At 38.4% G+C, this 16,791-nt stretch overlaps 1 protein-coding gene across 6 annotated transcripts in view; it reads right to left on the bottom strand.

The window, feature by feature from the left end:
• The window catches only part of GRIA2 (glutamate ionotropic receptor AMPA type subunit 2), a 112,192-nt gene that overhangs the window by 58,531 nt on the left and 36,870 nt on the right, over positions 1 to 16,791 (bottom strand). For all 6 annotated transcript variants that reach the window (XM_048847503.2, XM_048847500.2, XM_048847498.2 and 3 more), the window contains exons 3-5: positions 12,307 to 12,546; positions 6,525 to 6,721; positions 2,356 to 2,409 (exon numbers count right to left, since the gene is read on the bottom strand). In XM_048847503.2, the coding sequence (XP_048703460.1) occupies positions 2,356 to 2,409; positions 6,525 to 6,721; positions 12,307 to 12,546 (491 nt within the window). The remainder of the gene's footprint in view (positions 1 to 2,355; positions 2,410 to 6,524; positions 6,722 to 12,306; positions 12,547 to 16,791) is intronic.

The following is a 16,791-nucleotide window of genomic DNA, read 5'->3' as shown; positions in this document are numbered from 1 at the left end:
TGTCCTTCGAAACTAAAAATTGATTTGAAATTAAGCAAAGTTTTGTAGTTCTTCAAATTTCATAGGCATGACATATTTCTATGTTGTTTGATAAACCTGCAGTACATGGGGGTTGGGTCTTTTATTCTCAAGAAAGATTAATTCCATATATGTTTCCACTATTCTGCTTTTAAACAGACATTCAGAATCTGATTCTGAGTTAAGCCAACACCCCTTTATATCACACTGGCAGCAGAAAGGGGCCTCAAAGTCGGTAGAAATGGCCCCTACAGAATATATCCTGCACATGCGAGTTGGGGAGGCTTCTTGATGTCTGATAGAGGGTAGACTGGGAGCAGGCAGTGGCATGTCTGGAGCTGTTCTGTTTTCCCCGAGCCCTTAGAGGGCCAGGGGAAACAGAATGTAAGTTAGAGCAGCCCTAAGCCAAGTCAACCACCTACAAAGCGCCACAATACAGAAAACAAAGCGGTTTATAGCTACTTTGCCCCCATGCTCTGTCCCTGCCCCAAGCACAGGAACTGAGTAACTGAGAATCAAGCCTTCAGAATCTGGCCTTTGGGCTAATTTCTCTGATGGTGTAAATCATCATAGCTCCATTGAGTTCAATGGCTCTTCATCTTCAGAAAAGGAAAACAGCAGTTCAGATCATTAATCTTGAAACAATGTAAAGAGTTTGCTAAATCTCTCTTAGATAGGCTATTAACTAGAGGGTCAGACTGTGATTGACCCCTATGAAAGTGTGCTGTAGGGAGAGAGGACTGTACTCAATTTTTCCTCTTTCTGTGGCCTGTCAGGGTGCAGCCCCTCTCACTCAGATGGCTTCCTCAGTGAGCCCCAGAGCCGAGAAGAGTAGGGAGGCCTCCCTTCTACATCAGCCCACCGATCAAGCTAATCACACAAACAGAAGAAGTCTACACCAGCCTAAAGATGGCACTGCCCTTGTCCTTAAACAATGTGCCATTTGGGGGGCCACTCACTGCTCATAGCATGGTGCAGCTCTACACTGCCACTTCTTAAGCCAGTGGATAATGTCACAATTTGGCCTTGCAGATCCATTTTCTGTCTCGATTTAGGTCTTGGTTGTTCAGCTGATCGCCAACACGAGTATTGTCACTGAAGTTAGTGGGATTATTTGCCTGATCAAGTGCTTACCAATGTGAATATGAACTGCAAAATTGGGCCCTGACAATAGAAGCCCTTAAAACGAAATAATGTAGCATGATATTGGAATATAAGGTTATTTATTGGCTTTTTGCAATAGTTTAGTGACACAGTTTTACTAATCTTTGCAAAATCTAGACCAAGAGTTTTCAAAAGAGATGGCATATAAGATATAAAAACAACAAGGAGTCCTGTGGCACCTTAAAGACTAACAGATTTATTTGGGCATAAACTTTTGTGAGTAAAAAACCACTTCTTCAGATGCAACTGTTTTTTTTACCCACGAAAGCTTATGCCCAAATAAATCTGTTAGTCTTTAAGGTGCCACCGGACTCCTTGTTGTTTTTATGGATACAGACTAACACGGCTACCAACTCATATAAGATAAAGTTCACCCAACATTAATTGGGTGAGCTCAAGTTCAACTTAATATTTATTATATATACTTATTCTCAGCCCACTCCTGACCAAACTAATAGCCAAAAGCAAGCCCAGTCAACATTGTGACTGGAATAAATATCAGATATCAGTATTGAGGTGCATTTGGAATAGTTTAGTTGGATGGTGGCATATTACTTTACTTTTTGTCTTTTCGTTTTAACAACACATATAATATCCAAGGTAAGAAAGATTTGCTATGGCTCTCCTATTACATTCCATTAACTTCAGTGAGAACTGCACGCATGGACTAATTACATGGACTAAATGTAAAGCCTAGGAATTTTGAAAAAAGAAGATGCACCAAGAACAAAGAAGAAGGACACAAAAAACTGGTTCCACAATCAATGGCACAAATAATTTGTAATGGTAATGTTTTTTCCCTAATTGAATGATGTGGTCTACATGGAGGGCAATGAGTATTCTAATTCCCACATATGCTCGGACTGCTCTCATGTGTATAGTTTAAAAGATTTATCCTGCAAAATGCTGAACATCTTTCTGGAGGTGATGAGCACCCTCAACTCCCATTGAGGGGAACATGATAGGAAGCATTCAATACCTGAATGCACCAGTCCCAAAGACATTTTTGTAAGAAATAAAATAGCAAAAGTTTAGGAAGGAGGAACAAATTTAATATCCCCCCCACCAAAAAAATATCCACTACAAGCTCATAAAACATATTACTGTCCTGCTATGTTACTATAAACACTAAAAAGCATAATGCAGGCACATGGTAATAATGAAATCACTTACCAGATTTGCAATGATGTAATGGTATCCTTTCACATGTTTACCAATCGTAATAACCTGTAAAAGAACATAAAACTCATTTTCATTGAAAATGAACAGTTACTACATGGGTTTACCCTAAAAAACTAACCAATACCCCAAGATTAGTTCTATTCACTAATCTTTATTTATTTATATTGTGCTTGTTCAAAATATGTGCTTTTATTTTACCCAGAACACCATGGGCCAGATCCTCAGCTGGGGCAAATCAGCACATATCCCTTGAAGTCAACAGAGTTATGCTGATCTACACCAGCTGAAGATTTGTCCCCAAGACACTGAAAGATGCGTATTGAATTCCAAGGACTAGATTGTACCTTTAGGCATACTCCAACTATAGTCCCAGCAGGCACTGTGCCTCAGAAACACCTTCTGTAGCACAATTCCCTCCCTGCTTCCCCCTTACTCTGGAAGAGCAGTAATTTACTGCTGGCAGTACCTGCAGCAAATTATGACACCCTCTGTGCTGGCTCAGCTGTCCTGGACACTAAATGGTGGAGGCAAGGGGAAATGGAGCCAAGGCTTTGCCCATCCCTGCCATGCTGCCCACTCCCTACCTATCGGCTCTCGGGAAATGGGAAGGGAGGCACAAGTGGTCATGCCTGCCTCTAAGATCTAGGTAGTCGATCGACACTGGCACCCATCAAAGCTGCACCTTTTTTCTATAAAGTCAGGCTTTTGTTTGACAGAAACTTTAGCTTCATTCAATTCATGTAAGATTTATTTCTTTTACATCTTAGCAGGTATATTATTATAAAAGATTTAGGGCTCATTATCACTATTTATATTTGCTCACAGAGTGTTCTTAGGAGGTGAAAATTAATGTACCAGTCAGCTTGTAATTAGTTTTTCCTGTTATGGGGGTTTCTGTGAAGTATTGGATAACAAACTAAAATTTGGAAAATGATCACACTCAAAATTATACATGAAAGTTATTATGGACCCCAAAATACTACTTAAGCAAAAAAAAAACTGCCCCTCCCCAAAGCAGTCATGTCTACTCCAAAATGGCAACAAAATATCAAAAATATAGAACACAGAATGGATTTAGATGGATAATAGTTTTGTTTGCTTGATTTTGAGACAATTTTAAAGATATTAATTATTTTTCAGTGAAGCTAGGGATGAATGAATACATGATGAAATTTGGTCAGAAAAGTTGCAATTATTGATATATCTGTGGCATTTATAGCTTTTTATATGATCTCTTCTGTACTGTAGCTGTCATACCGTATGTATTACTTAATAGTTTGATTCTTCAAACACTTCCTGAGCGTAGGGCTTGTTAAGTGAGCAGTCTCATCATCACTCTGCACTACTGACTTCAATAGGACTATTCATGGGCTTCAAATTATGTATATGCTTAGGTACTTTCCTGAATCAAGATCTATACTTGGTATTTAAATTGGTATGACAGAAATAAGCACTACAGTTGGCAGGAGTGTTTGTAGAATTAGGGTCTGAAAGTGACACTGTCAACTTAAAAATCAAAACACTGTCTGAATATTTTTCTACCTACTTTGTAAATACCTCTGAAAAAGATTAGAAAATAAAAATCTCTTTTCTGGTTTGTTTGCCCTGTGCATTTGACAGTACCTTGTGTACAGTTAGTTTCACTGATTCCCCTATACAATTGTTTGTCAATCAGTTTGCCCTGTTGTGTGGGTCTTTCACATAGTAACAGGAGAGGGAAAAAAACATTTTTAAAATGCAACTGCAAACCTGCCAAAATTAGCAGAGACAGTCATAGATTTTTGGTGGGAGCACAGACCAGTCTGAAGTTGTATGGGGAGAAGCAGCCCTAATTATACTAAGGCTGCCTTAAACTCCCTCACCGCTGATTGTCTGCTGCTAGTTCAGCCATCTCCACAGCTCTGTAGTCAGTGTGACCTTTGGTAACATAGGGTACAGATTAATCATGTGAGAAGTAGCCTAGTCTAGTGGATCAAGCATGGGACTGATAGCAAGAACTGTCAACTCCTGCTCTTGCACTAGTCAAATCACTTAATATTTTATCATTCTTTCTGTCTTTCTAAAATTGGGATAAGAATACTTAACTAGTAATTTATATATATATATATGCTAAAATTCACCAGAATGTACACTAAACCCTTCAGTGACTGGGAGTCTAATAAATTCCAGACTCCCTGCCAATTTAGAGAATTGTCCCTTGAAAATCATTTGAAAATGCTGGCAATTCTCCATAAGCTGCTAGGCTCCACATCGCCTGCATCAGGAGTCTGTTAAACTTATCCGAATGTCTGCCCTGAGCATAGTGCTGGGATTATGGTGGACAGGAGTTGGTAACTTTTCTAATATTCATTCAAAAATCCTGAGTCAGGCCCCAAAAAATCATGAGATTGACTTAAAAATCACGAGATTTTAAAAATCACTTTTATTTGCTCTGAGGTTTTGAGTTTTAAGGGGTAACATTTTCAAGATTTTCTCCTCAAACATGAGGGGTAATAATTTAATTTTTTTTAAAGCAGAAATTCTCACAATCAGTTGATAGTAAGGACTGTGGCTTTAAGAAAAAAAAAAACACACCAAATATCATGAAATTCACAACAAAATCACATGAACTGCCAATATTGCTTTTCCAGGGATTGGAAGTCCACTCAAAATGCTAACCAGCTTTGAGTTTAGGGAGGACATTCCAGATGCATTGGGATTAGGCATTACATGGACACTTGGGACAGTCTCTTTTCTGGGAGGTGACAGTGGCATCAAAGACTCCACCCAGTCCAATAATTGTACTGAGAGGAAGGCACTCTGGGTCTGCACTATTCAGTACACCTCCCAGTCCTGAGGTCCTAATGCAAGTGCTGATCTAAAATAATTTACAATCAATCTAGAGTATTAAGGGAGTCACGTAGTTCAAAGACATTTGCATTTCCCAGCCTAGCAGGTGATGCAAGGGACCAATAGAGCCACCTGCTTTTACACTGCCCTAAAAAAATAAAGACTGGAAGAAGGAGGGACTCTAGTTGATTCTCTCATTTAGTTTCTGACTAATTTAAAGAGGCAGGAATGGGCATCCTGTAATTTACATTAAGACAAGAATTAGTTGGCCAAGTTCCAGACATTGGCTTCAGTGGAGTACATGGCTATAAGTAAATGCAATATCTAACACTAAGTATTTTAAATGTAAAGGCCAGAAGGGACAATTTGAGCATTTAATCTGACCTCTTGCATGTCACAGGCCACAGAATTTCATCCAGAAACTCTTGAGTTGAGCCCACTGATGACATATGATGTATGAACTTAATTAAATTCATTACTAGTTACATGTATTAGATTATTTAAAGCCTATTTGGTTATTAAATATTTTTATTACTGAGGTGTAACAACTATGCATATATGCATGTAGTTGCTCCTCCAAGAGACATTGCAGTTAGATTGAGTAGATTAGTTACTCCCTATTAAATGATTATCAATTATTGGTTTGGGACTTTATAATTGGTAATTGCAAATCTATTTATTAATGAGTATTAATTTCTGTATTGGATATAGAAAAAATAATAAAACACCCACATAAAGCAACAGACTTACTTCCTTATCCAAAGTTTCTTTTTGCTACATCAGCATCATAGAAACACATTTATTATTACTCCTCTGGCACAATGGAACTCTCAACAATAAGAGTAAAGCTTGTGTGTGTGTGTATGTGTGTGTGTTTGTGTATGCGTGTGGTCCGAGACTGTGGAACAAACTTTCCCATAAACTAAGGAACATCACCAATCTCACCACTCTCCACTCTGAGGGCAAGACCTTGCCTTCTCTAACATAAACACATGGCAATAGGTATATATATTAAAAAAAAAAAACCACTACCAAAACACTCCACTTCTCATGGATGAGAATGAGATGAGAGATGAGAGGATGAGAGAACAAAGATGTGACAGATATGTAGTCATATTGCTTAATACACTACTGAAAGGCACTCAGATACAACAGTGATGAGCATGGTATAAAAACGTATTCAAAGGGTAAAGTAACTGATCATCATAATAGAATCATACACAAATAAAAACTGCTGATAAAGCAGCACTACAGGAGCACTCATTACATATGCTTATACAACCCAGAAGTCTTCCATTTCTGCTGTCATTGAAACATTGAGGGTAGCAAACCTGATCGACAATGTCGTTCACTTTATCCCGCTCGCAGTCCAGAATCACTCGTCTTTCCTTTTTCACCTCCAGATCTTGAAATAGTGAACGGTAAGTTTCATCTTTTCGGTCATTGTTAATATTTCCTACATTGATAGCAGTCACTTGCCATTTCTTTTCAGCAGCAGAATCCAGGACTGCTTGCAGTGTTGATAAGCCTGGTAAGGGGTGTGGGGGTAAGACAACAGATCAAGCTGCAAGAATAACACAGGCCCATAACGTGTAAATTGTAGCTAATTTATTTTAAAGACTACTCAGTAACTTGTGTGGCTGCCAAACAGAAAAGATAGCTGTGACAGAACTCTCCTGAAAAGGTGACGCACCTGGCTCTGATCCTGAATGCCCTGTGCACACACAACTTCCATGTAGGTCATTGCAAGGAATACAGGATTGGACCCTATAAACAACTACATTTTGTTTTTGCTTCAGCTTGCTTCAGGAAGAAATTGTATCACCCTACAATAAAAACTTGCAATGCATTTGGGAGATACTCTACTTTTCAAAAGAGGCCTTTTAGGAGAAAAATTATCCAATTACAGCAACGGAATCTCTTGTTTATTACTACATGCTATTGAACTGTTTACCTCCCCATGCTTTAGTGGCAATGCATTTAAAGCCTGATCCTGATCCCAGTGCCACTGAGGTCACGGCAAAACTCCCAGTTACTTCAGTGGTTCTTCGTGAGCCCTTATTTCTGTTGACTAAAGTAATAGCCCCAGTTACAGAAGATCTGATGAAATGCTTTTCTTTCTAACCTAAACAGACTCAGTACTAACACCCCACAAGCAATTTTTACAGATGTCTAAGATGTCAATTTTTACAGATGTTATTTTATTTTATTTTGGAAGGACATGGAATCTTGACAGAGAGATGGATTCTCAGTACAATTTCAACAGCTAACAATATACTGTAAGTTCAGTAGAAATTTCCCTTACATGAAGTAAAGGAGAACAAAATAAAGAAAGATGTAATTCAGTGCCAGTAATGAAAGTCTACCCTGAAATAAACACTATTTCTCCAGCTGCCAGCAGTGAGTGAGAATTATCAGCTATAAATTTTACCCAGAGAATCCCAAAAGGAGCGTTTCTAGGACGGCATATAGTATTTATCCCAAGTCAGTAGATTTTTCACAACCACATCGATGTCTATATATAGTTTATCTACCGTAAAACCTGAGTAGTCATTTCTGACTTGTGTAAATAAACTGAGCCATGCATTTTCTTTGAGACAAATTTCTGCCACAATATATAAAGAAAGTTTTACACATTACTCTCATTAACAATAACAGCAGTAACACACATAGTTGGACAAGGATCACAACGAGAATTACATTTGAATTGCAATTTGCAAATGGCTCATTACACTAAGACCAATAGGCTTTTAACAATTAATTTTGACACTTTGAAAATGTTAATGATCTACAAGATTGGTCACCATTATTTCAGGCTTAAACCTTTATTTTCAATGTTTCCTGAAAACAACTGTGGATCTTTTCATTGTGTGGGGGAAATTTTTATTTTTTGATGGATGTCGTTTTTTTAAAAAAGATATAGATATTTTATCTAAAAATCAAATCAACAGACTCTAAAACAGATCAGGGCAGGCCAACAAAACCATAATCGTTGTCCTACCTCACATTTTGCAGCTTGCAGTCCTCCTACACATCTTTAAACTATACACTTTCTATGAGTTGCGATGGGTTGAATATTTATTGTTATTTACAATATAATCCCATGAATCTTTGCTCACAAAGGTTTCTATGCTTTAAACTTAGCTGTAGACTTGTTAAATCTCCCTTAATAAATAGAATCTTTCTTGGGAGACTCCTCCTTTTCAGTGCCTTCTCCATGGATCCCAAGTGGCAGCTTGTACCTCTTGTTTTTTTATGGGCAGGCTCATTAAAGGGCCTCATGCAACAGACTGCATCCTTAAAGAAGCACAGAGAAAAGGGGGCAGGGGGTCGAAGAGAGCAGCTACAACAAGGTCCCTAAACATTTAGGGGTAGCAGGGACAGCAGACCCCAGCGGTGGGAATGGGTCACTGCACCTCAGCAAATTAAAGCAGCAGTTCCAGGAGTGCAACATTTCCAAGTGGGAGTTGGTCAACAGGGAAAGGAAAGTGGCTCATTTACCCCAGAGCAGGACTCATGGTCCAAAAGGATCACACAATGTTATGGGAAAGGCAACCACAACTGAAACAACAGAGGGAATTTTAAGACAGTGGGGGAGGGCAGAATTTTCCTGTCTGGCATTTGGCCAGGACACTTGGGTTTACATGCCAATCCTTTCACTGAGGAGGTCAGAAACCCCACGAGATATTTAACTTCCCTCCCATACACACACTGTGTAGCACAATTTTATGTATCACTGGATAGATTATACATATATATTTTTTTTAAAGTTTGATCCAACTTTTGTGCATTTTACACTGCCTTTGATTCACACATGAAAGATGGCTAGGTGCAACAAGGGTCACAAAGTTGAACTCCCTCATTATCAATAGTTGCCTCCAAGGGGCTTTCAGATTGTTATAAACGGATGTAAAGAGCGGCACAGATGAAGCCATTTGCAGTACACAACAAGACATTTTACTTGTCCTGCAAAATCAAGGAACTACATCTACTTGGACCTTATCTATTAACTATTTACATAGAGATCTAGGCTTCTCTCGTAACACAAGTCACTCCTATGGCCTCCTCTACTTTTAAGGAAAAATCATATAGAGTATTTATGATTGACCTTGAGAGAAAGAGAGAGGGGAGAAAAAGGGTTGTGATTTCTGAAATCAAATGGACAAATGAATCAGGTTGTTATTGTATATTCATCAACATTCAAATTAGGGTATTGATTCATTTACATTAAATCTCCGGATTTCTGGACCTTCAGCCTTAAGAGGTGTTTGATAACCCACTTTCATGATACTTATACATGTAGAACATTATCACCTTTGATGGGACTAAGACAATGTTCGTTCTATGAAATCCTTCCGAGTAAAGGTAGCAAATCACATTTTTCCTCAATGAGTTTAGTTTTTGGAGCAAGGAGATGGTTTCATATGGATATATATCTGACATATTGTCCCATATTACTGTTTATGTTGACATTGTGTAACTGTTATGGTGGCCCAAGTGCATAGGGAGACTGCATAAGGCCTAGTTCTAGCATATTAAATCTTCAAGTACTAATTCAGAACTTGAGGATCAGGAGTGTTTTTCCCCAAATGCTCATAATGAGCACAGACAGTTAAGTTCAGTGATCTTTTGAATGGGAGGACTGAATGGAGGCAACCGCATAAAATGTCAGATTAGCATTTTCTTTTTTGAATTAGTAATTTGGCTGCAGATGGAATCCTCTAACACCGTCTCCATTCTCCGTACAACCAAGGCAAACTCCCATACCACTCAGTATTACAAACTATGCAAAAAAAAAAAAAGAAGAAGAAGAAGAAGAGGTATGGAAGGTAGAAAACACTAAAAAACATAATGTGATTAATCCATATGAGAGCAAGTACTGTACTAAATAATGGTCTGATTCTGAAAGGTGAATGGAATGGGATGTGAGAGCGCTCAGCACTTCACAAGATCGGTCCCTAACAAAGGTACTGGAGCTGTAATAATAAACTCAGTGTTGTAGAATAAGTAATTAAACTGAAATTGCTATAAAGTCACCTGATTCCACTTTATTAATGTTTTATCCCATGGGAATAAGTCTCTCTCTTTCCACAGTAGAAGAAAAAAATAACATGCTGAATCATATATACTTTTTATAGACACCTCCTTGGCACTGGTCACTGAGGTGATGGTGTTTTGAGCTGAAAAATGGCTTCTCCTAATTTAGGGTCCAATTTTGCCACCTTTACGGACATTGAGAAGTACTTGACTCTGCAAGTAGCCCCGCTAAAATCAATGAAAGAACTCCAGGAGTAATACACTACGCAGTATGAGTAAGTGTTACAGATTCATGCCCCTAGAGATTTACAAATGGCACCCATCACCTTCCCTACTTGGGTGCCTGGTCATTCAGGTGAAAACACAAACAAAAAATGGCAAAACCAAAATGTGGCAATATATACTATTTCACTTAGTTATTTACTCCCTTCAGTACAGCTGACAGTAAGATGTACTATAGAAATGGGTGCTTTGAAGAATTTTCCTAAATAGTAATCACATGCAGTGTACTAGCACACACTGCAATGCTAGTTGATTGATGGAGCATTGAATAAGCTATTTGCCCTTTCTGCAAAGACAAAGAATGTTTTTAATTCAAATGTGAACTTGAAGAGAATCTGAGAGCAGTCCAGTTCAGGGATCATACTGCATGACATGAAGTCATTTTTAGAGGTCGTATGAGAGCTTTAGTTTATCTAACTGCAGGGCTTAAAAAAACACCACCACATAAACGTGCCTTGAAGAAGCCCCTTTTGATTTTTTTGAACAACACAATGCAAACCAGACCAGTGGAAGGTGGTGACATTTGAAGGTGAGTACGTAAAACCCACTTCACTGCTTGTTAAAAAAAAAAAAAAAGTATACCAGGGTAAATTTGAACCATCTTTTAAATCTAACTACATCTTGACCATTTTCTGCACATTTATTTATGACAAGGCAACCCTAAGGAAAGTTTTTGGTCAATGAACATACTGAAGAATCACAACACAATCGCTTTCAAAGACAGAGGACAAAATGAAAACAGAAAGAAGATGAAGAAAGATTATTAAGAAAAAATAAGGAGCACTTGGAGACAAATAAAAAAGTGGAATTCCAACAAAGATAGTCAAAACCGTTCCCCTTTTCAACTTGGTATAAAACCCCCCAAAACAACTAACACACCTGCCACCTTTGCAAATTGTTTGTTTTGATTGTATAAAATAATATGAGTACTGTAATAAAAATAATCTTGAAAGGACATAGGAATTGTGCAGGACAGGAGTGAGTGGGTCATCTGAGCCTATGGGTAGTGGAGTTTGATTTGGTACTGTAAGCCAAGTTCAACAAATGGGGGGCGGGGAGAGGGTTGTGTCTAGCGATCTAGAGCTTTTTCCTTAGGTCCTGTTTTACTCTGGGTTCTCCACTTACAGATTCTGCACCCTCTTTGGAAGCGACTCTGTGCGACTGAACCATCCCTTGATGCCCTTGACTACCACCAAGTCTAATTGGACCTATGAGTGGTGTTCTAGGTGGGTGGGATTTGTGATGAGATGAAGTCCTGGATCTTCATAAATTGGACAATTATTGTTTGGAACTATGAGACTGCAGTAGTGAACTATATGTTGGGGGGTGTTGGGGGGGTTGCATTTAAAGTTGCTGTGTGGTAGAAGAAATGAGCTGACTGAAATTTGGTTTGGTTCTCTAACTTTATGGCACTTGTAACCTTAATGTTCTAAATTTTTAAAAAATAGAGAAATGTTAAGATGCATTTTTTTAAAACACTTACATTTTAAAATAGATTTTCTAATGGAACTATTTTCCAAAGACAATATTATACTTGCATCAATGCTTATTAGCACATGTCCATAATTCTGATATATACTGCAACTATTTCATTCTCAGTTAAACACATTTATTATTTGACCATATACAGCAGTCAGATAAGCTTCTTTTCCTGAGACCCGAGTTTTATATTGTTAAAGTGGCATAAGAGGGAAAACATTTCTCCTTGCTCTGCTTGTCTTTGTAATACTGCTTTAGCATTTCAGTTAGGTACATCTAGCAAAAACTATACTGATAAGTTGTACTGTATCTTACCTCTGTCACTGTCATATAGATATGCAAACTTGTTCCACTGATAGTATTCAATCAAGCTAAGAAGAGCTCCCTTGAGGTCAGGTCTCATCTGAATGACAAATGGGTGTGTTCCATCAGTTGGAAAACTAGGAGTTATGAAGGAGACATGAAGAGTTCCACAAAATGATGTTATGGTATTTACTGACTTCTTGTCATAGAATCCAAAAATTGCAAAGACGCCTCTTGAAAACTGGGAGCAGACTAGAAGAGATAGAAACAAAGACAGATCAAATTGTATGAAACAGCACAGATTTGTAAAAGTTTGTTTGAAACCTATCACATATTTATATTCTGCAAATGTATACTCACACACTTTAATTAATGGAGAAAGACAATATTTCTAGATATAACAATATATCTCATATTATTAATCACTAACAAAACTTAATATACCAAAAGCTACCTTAATACAATATACAATGTAATAATGTATTATGTGGCTTACACTCAAAAGAATTATTTCAGAAAGAAAACTTAACAGCTGGCTTATAAATTCCATGCACAAAAGAGAGCTGGAATTTGTTTCTTTAAAAATTGATAATTTCATGTCTGACTATAGCACAATTATGGAAATTGCTACTTTTTATCCTATTAAATACAATCTGGTTTTGGTGACAAGGCTTTTTTAGTCTTTTCTTTCTTGCAAAACACCTTAAACAAATACATTTTCCATTTGTACTGCTTGAGGAAATTGCAAATTCAAAACTACACACCAAACACACAAAACAGCAAACACAGAAAACAAGAGGATAGAGATAGTGGCACTGTATATTGTTGTGTTCCAGTGCATTGTTTAATTAAATGTTTAATATCAGCTTTTTAGGACTCAGCAAAAGCAGGTCTTCCGGATAACACTTGAGGACACAGAAGAAAGAATAATCTCCTGGGTGTAAATAATATGCTGATCATTATTTTTTAAATCACCTCTACAGACAATTCAAGCCAATGACAATGCTGATCACTGCAGCCTGGGTAAACATCTACGCTTTCTGCGTCATTCTGTTAATCGACATGGCAAATGTCACATGTGTAGAAGAATATATGGTTCTGTTTACTAAAACTGGGGAGAGGAGGAGAATAACTGAAATATTCACTCTGCTTCTGCTGTGTATCCCTGAAACATCTGTGTTATCTGACTCACATTTCTCCTCTCTGCTTTCATGGTCTGTATGTAGTCACCTGAAATAGTAGGCAGATCCATCAAGAGAATATGCCCATTAATCTTGACTGCAGTTCTTCAACATCATGTGCTGCAATCTGCCCTCAACTGCACTGATGTAAATCTGGAGTGTAATAGAGGATGATTTTGCCCAAGTATTAATTATGATGATAATTGACCACAGAGACTATATGTTAGGGCAGTGATACTCAAACCCAAACCTCAGTGGTTCAGAAGTCAAATTAGCGGTCAACATTACCCAAAAATAAGAGTGGTGTTAAGGTGTGAATTTATTGTTTCATTTACTATAGTACTATATATTCATATTTCAACAGTATGACAGGGGAAATATTTAATATATATGTATTATTCTCACAGCAGAATGACTGACCAAGTACTATTATTTATCAACTGCAATTGGTTAATAACATAATAAAAGCATCCTGATCGGTTAATAATTAAATCACACAGTATTTTAATATCATATGCTGCAAAGAGCCAATGGAGCCACTTGCATGTGACAAACCTCAGTCGGAATATCACTGTTTTAGAGCATATGTAGAGGGGTAGAATTAAGGTTGAGTTAATTTTGGAATTAAATGACTTCTCGTTGATTTTTTTCTCAGACTTTGATTAGTATTAATGAAATGTTTTCTATTTTTAATTTTCTCAGTGTCACAAGCTAGCTGGCTCTTTCAGGCAAACCAGGCTCGCCCTTGCCCGTGACCAAGCAGCTAACCTCTATCTGATGGTAATATGACAACTTAATGATAATTAGTGATCCAATCTGTGAAAGGGTTAGGAAAAGTTTATACAAATAGAGAGGAGAACTCAGTTAGGGATTGTGTTGTATGGGTTTGGAGCAGGAACACTGAGGTGGCTGAAAAGACTTGGGAAATATATGGGGTTTCAAGTTCTCCATAGCTAAAGCCAAAAGACTGATCTTTACAAAAAGGATAGCTACAAAGGAATGGAAACTGTATCTGTATGGAGAACAAATAGATATAGTTAAAAGGTTTTAATTCCTAGGACCAATATATACGAAACTAAATTATTTTGGAAAGAGCATATAGACTATGTTAAAGATAAATGCAAAGGAAGGATCAACCTATTTAAAAGTATTACTGGAACTAACTGGGAGGCAGGTAAGAAAAAACATTACTGATGGTATACAGAGCCTTAATCAGACCAGTTATCAACTGTGGCTGCCAAGATTTTTGGGTCAGCAACAAAATCAGAACTTTAAAAATTAGATTTAATACAAGCACAGGAACTATGAGTTGCATATGGTGCATTTATTACAACACCCACATATGCTACACAGAGTTGCTAGTGAAATGCCAGTTAGGTCCAATAATTTCATTTGTGGTGTAACTTTCTGGGCCAAAGTTAATGGGAATTGCAAAGATGGAAGTACCAGATAAATATATGAAGTTTGTTGGGAATTCAATAGGCAACCTATAACACACAATGTTTGAGCTCCAGCTGCCTTTTGAGTGAAAATATGAAGTTGAAAGACAAGGAAAAGCTGAATGAAGTCAGAACTGTTAGTCATGGGAAAAATAGTTATGGATGGAAATTCACATCTAAATGTGGATTTAGATTTATTTTATAAACTTGTGAGTAAAAAGGTGAAAATAGGTATAAAAAATGAAGTATACCAGTATATAGATCAAAAGTGGTGTTGTTTTTGTCAACTATATATAAGTGGGTCCAAAAAAGGGAAAAAACCCATGAAGAGTAGGGACAGCATATTATATATGAAAATTAGGAATTAGTACATCTAAAAGAACATTCAATTTTGTAGCTATCATGACAGCTGAACTAATAGTAACAATGCTGGTGTTAAACTTAAACAGCAGTGGCGGTCATTTTTTTGGACTCAATATCAGGCCTTACGGCAATAAAAAAGGGGAGTCTCTGTAAGCAGAAGTGATTTATTCAACTAAATTATATTTCTAATAACAATACAGATGGGAATACATGTAGCATTAGCCTGCATCCCTGCACATATTGGGATAGCAGGAAACAAAATGGTGGACAAAGCAGCTAAATGACTGTAGGAATGAAAGGATTGATAATACCCTGCAGTAAATTGGAATTCAAAACCCTAGTACAGAAAAAATTAAAGGAGAAATGGCAAAAAAAATTGGATCAATGAAAAAAAAGAGGAAGAAGATTTTTTCTGAATTTTGCTCTGGAGTTGAGGATAACTACTTACTTCAGGGCCTGGTTAGGAAAAATGAATTGATTTTGTTTATAGTACTAATGGGCCATTGTGGTTTAAACAAAAATATTTTTGAATAAACACGAAGATGGACTATGTGCATGCTGTAAGATATAAGAGAAAATTGAACATCTTTTATGGCTATGTGAGGGGTTGAGAAAGAAAGGGAAACATTTTTTGAGGAATTTAAATGGCTCAGCGTAACAAAAGTTACATCATGTTATTTAGTTAACATATGAGGGAAATGGGGTAGCGTTAGAAAACGGTTGCTACATGACCTGAAAGACACATGGCAGAACGAGAGAATATAAACTGCCCAGTATGTAGGAATTATAGTTGGTGGTGGCTCTAGACTATCCAGTCAAGTCTGCTTCATGGGACGGAAAAAAAGACCAAGAAAAAGGGATGGAGAGGCTGCAGAGAAGTAGGGTTGCCAGATGCCTGGTCGAAAAGGGTACTGGTGGTGCTGACCAAGAAGCTAAAAGTCTGGTCAGCGCAGCAGTGCTAAGGCATGCTCCCTGCCTGCTGTAGCTCCGCATGGCTCCCAGAAGCAGCAGCATGACCCCCTCTGGCTCTTAGGTATAGGGGCAGCCAGGGGGCTCTGCATGCTGCCTCCACCCCAAGTGCCAGCTCCACAGTTCCCATTGGCCGGGAACCTCAGCCAATGGGAGCTGCGGGGTGGCGCCCACAGATGGGGCAGTGCACAAAGCCGCCTGGCCGCGACTCTGCCTAGGAGTCAGAGGGGGGACATGCTGCTGTTTCCGGGGGCTGCTTGAGGTAAGTGCTGCCCGGACCCTGACCCCCTCCCATGTCCCAAACCCCTGCCCCAGCTCTGATCCCCCTCTTGCCCTCCGAACCCCTCGGTCCCAGCCCAGAGCCCCCTCCTGCACCCCAAACTCCTCATCCCCAGCCCCACCCCAGAGACTGCACCTCCAGCTGGAGCCCTCACAGCCCTGCACCCTAACCCCCTACCAAAGTCCCCTCCTGGACCCCAAATCCCTCATACCCAGCCTCACACCAGAACCCACAGCCCCAGCCAGAGCCCTTCCCCAAGTGTACA

Source organism: Caretta caretta, chromosome 4, assembly GCF_965140235.1.
Source record: "Caretta caretta isolate rCarCar2 chromosome 4, rCarCar1.hap1, whole genome shotgun sequence".
NCBI classification, from domain to species: Eukaryota; Metazoa; Chordata; order Testudines; family Cheloniidae; genus Caretta; species Caretta caretta.
Note: the sequence above shows the minus strand (reverse complement) of the source record. Positions and strands in the feature narration are given on the sequence as shown.